Below are 2877 nucleotides of genomic sequence, written 5' to 3' on the forward strand. Positions count from 1 at the left end.
ATTTTCCTTCTTGCTCCCCTGCTCTGGGTCACTGCTGTTGGGATCTTGTTCTTGCTGTCAGGCTCTCTGGGGATGGCAGTTTCAGCTGCAGAGTCACAGCCTGATCTTGTGGGTCCTTTCCTGCAGCTGTGTCCATGGGCACACGTGTCCCAGCTTTGCTCTGACCTGTGGGCTGTGGGCAATGCAGTCTGTGGGGCTGGGGAATGAGCTGTGTGTGCCCTGGGCTAAACGTTGAGTGCTGAGACCTTAGCAAAGGGTGAGACCTGTCATGGTCTGAGGTGGATCCCTCTGCCCTCAGCAGCGCCTGGTGGCTTTTCAGGGTAACATGGGAGTGTGATCAGCCCCCATCTCAGAAAGGTGCCAGCCCAGGGCAGCTGGAGCAAGACAGAGGGACAGAGCAGCTGCCCTCACTCTGCACTGACCCACAGGCACCCTCTGGTGTCGCAGGACTCGCTCTGTTCTCCCTGAGTGCAGCAGAAATGCTGAGGGTTTCTGACACCCAACAACACTCCCCAGGGTGGGAGGGGAGAAGGAGCTGTAGAAACACCAAACCTCTCAAAGTCAGTTTCTCAGGCCTGGGGGTACAGATGCTGACAGTCCCTTCTGCACCAGGAGCGGTTCCAGCTGACAAAGCTGAACCCCAGGACTGGCCCCTGCCCACCCGATCACACAGGGCCAGGCTGAGTCCTCAGGAGCCCCTGGGCAGAGGCCCTGCTCTTCATTGCACACTCATCAAGCACCAACGAGGGCTCCAGCCAGGATGTTCTCCTGGAAAAAGAAAAGTGTCTCTTTGTCTGACAGGGTGGGAGGGTCTGTGGGAAATGGTTTTGATGATTCCCAGAGAAGTCTCATCTAAACCTTCACTATCTTTTCCTCCTCGCACAGGTCCTCATGCCCACAGGCAGCCAACGTCCAACAGCAGCTCCATCACCCAGTTCCTCCTCCTGCCGTTCACAGACACACGGGAGCTGCAGCTCTTGCACTTCTGGCTCTTCCTGGGCATCTACCTGGCTGCCCTCCTGGGCAACGGCCTCATCATCACCACCATAGCCTGGGACCAGCACCTCCACACCCCCATGTACTTCTTCCTGCTCAACCTCGCCCTCCTCGACCTGGGCTCCATCTCCACCACTGTCCCCAAGTCCATGGCCAACTCTCTGTGGGACACCAAGGTCATTTCCTATGCAGGGTGTGCTACACAACTCTTTCTGTTTGTCTTTTTAGCTTCAGCAGAGTTTTATCTCCTCACAGTCATGTCCTATGACCGCTACGTTGCCATCTGCAAACCCCTGCACTACGGGACCCTCCTGGGCAGCAGAGCTTGTGTCCACATGGCAGCAGCTGCCTGGGCCACTGGGTTTCTCAATGCTCTGCTGCACACGGCCAATACATTTTCACTGCCCCTGTGCAAGGGCAATGCCCTGGGCCAGTTCTTCTGTGAAATCCCCCAGATCCTCAAGCTCTCCTGCTCACACTCCTACTTCAGGGAAGCTGGGCTTCTTGTGGTTAGTATATTAGTAGTATTTGGCTGTTTTGTGTTCATTGTGGTGTCCTATGTGCAGATCTTCAGGGCCGTGCTGAGGATCCCCTCTGAGCAGGGACGGCACAAAGCCTTTTCCACCTGCCTCCCCCACCTGGCCGTGGTCTCCCTGTTCATCAGCACTGGCATGTTTGCCTACCTGAAGCCCCCCTCCATCTCCTCCCCATCCCTGGATCTGGTGGTGTCTGTTCTGTACTCAGTGGTGCCTCCAGCAGTGAACCCCCTCATCTATAGCATGAGGAACCAGGAGCTCAAGGAGTCTATAAGGAAAGTGATGACTGTTCGCTTTACAAAAGCTGTAATGAAGCGACCTCCTGCTTCTGCATGTCACTTGTAATATAACGCATTACTTGTTCAACCTGAGTTCTGTAGCTGTTGTGGTTTTGTTTGTTTGTTTGCTTTTCTCTTTGGTGTTTGTTTTTCTTGCTTATATTAATGCTATCCACAAGCAAAATTATTTGTCTTCCTATGGCTGTGTCCATATCTACCTGTCTGGTGTGTCCCATAGTCTTTGTGTAAATAAGGACCCATACTCTCCGTGTGTATAAATGAAATAAAGGACCCCGCACTGACTTGTTTGCCCAGAATCCTCTCTCTGGGATCTCTGGGGCTGCAGGAGCCATGTCTGTGTGCTGAGGGGGAGTGAGCAGGAGCCACCTTGAGCTGGGTCTTCCTCCCACCCTGACCAGCATGAGCCTGCGGACTCACCCCATGGCCCTGGGCACCACAGCCCACTTGCTCTGCAGAGCAGCACCGCCAGGTCAGAGCTGTATGGAGTGTGGGAAGGGGGGCAGGAACATCTGGCCAGGTCAGCATAGCTCAGGTCTCTTGGGAAAGGGCTCTGTGGGGAGATAAGATGTTCCATGAGAAGAGTGGGGCACTGCATGTGTACAGGAAAGACATGGAAAGAGAAACCCTTTGCTGCAGGTGGCAGCTTGGGGCAGGTGGCCTTGGCACTGTGGCCGCAGGACCTTCCTGAGGATCCCCTAGGCCAAATGTCTCATGCTGTCCTGGGAAGCCAGTCTGGAGCTGGGTCTGGAGCTGCCTGTGCTGGAGACCCACTCAGCTTGCCGGCTGGATGAACATTCTCACTGTCCTTCATTCCCACTGGTCCCCACTGCTGTGGGACCAGTTCCGGTTCCAGTGTGGCTGCTCTGTGGGCTCGGCTGGGGAGAGGGCAGGGGGGTGGCACAATTCAGGAGGGGGTGGGAGGGCTGAACTGGCAAATGCCCCAGAGAAGAAAATACCAGTGAACGGCTGAAGTGTGTGAGTGTGCAGGGCTGGCACACAGCAGTGTCCTCTCCCAGCCAGGCCTCCTGGGAGAGCCCTAAAGCACC

The 2877-nt window shown here is 55.6% G+C and overlaps 1 protein-coding gene across 1 annotated transcript; it reads left to right on the plus strand.

Annotated features, from left to right (window-relative positions):
* Positions 1-926: 926 nt before the first annotated feature.
* On the plus strand, positions 927-1929 carry LOC135576644 (olfactory receptor 14A16-like; the record flags this gene model as incomplete). Its single annotated transcript, XM_065043350.1, has 1 exon — positions 927-1929. A coding segment is annotated over one exon (951 nt), but the record flags the coding sequence as incomplete, so codon positions are not given.
* Positions 1930-2877: the final 948 nt, after the last annotated feature.

Source organism: Columba livia, chromosome 29, assembly GCF_036013475.1.
Source record: "Columba livia isolate bColLiv1 breed racing homer chromosome 29, bColLiv1.pat.W.v2, whole genome shotgun sequence".
Lineage (NCBI taxonomy): Eukaryota > Metazoa > Chordata > Aves > Columbiformes > Columbidae > Columba > Columba livia.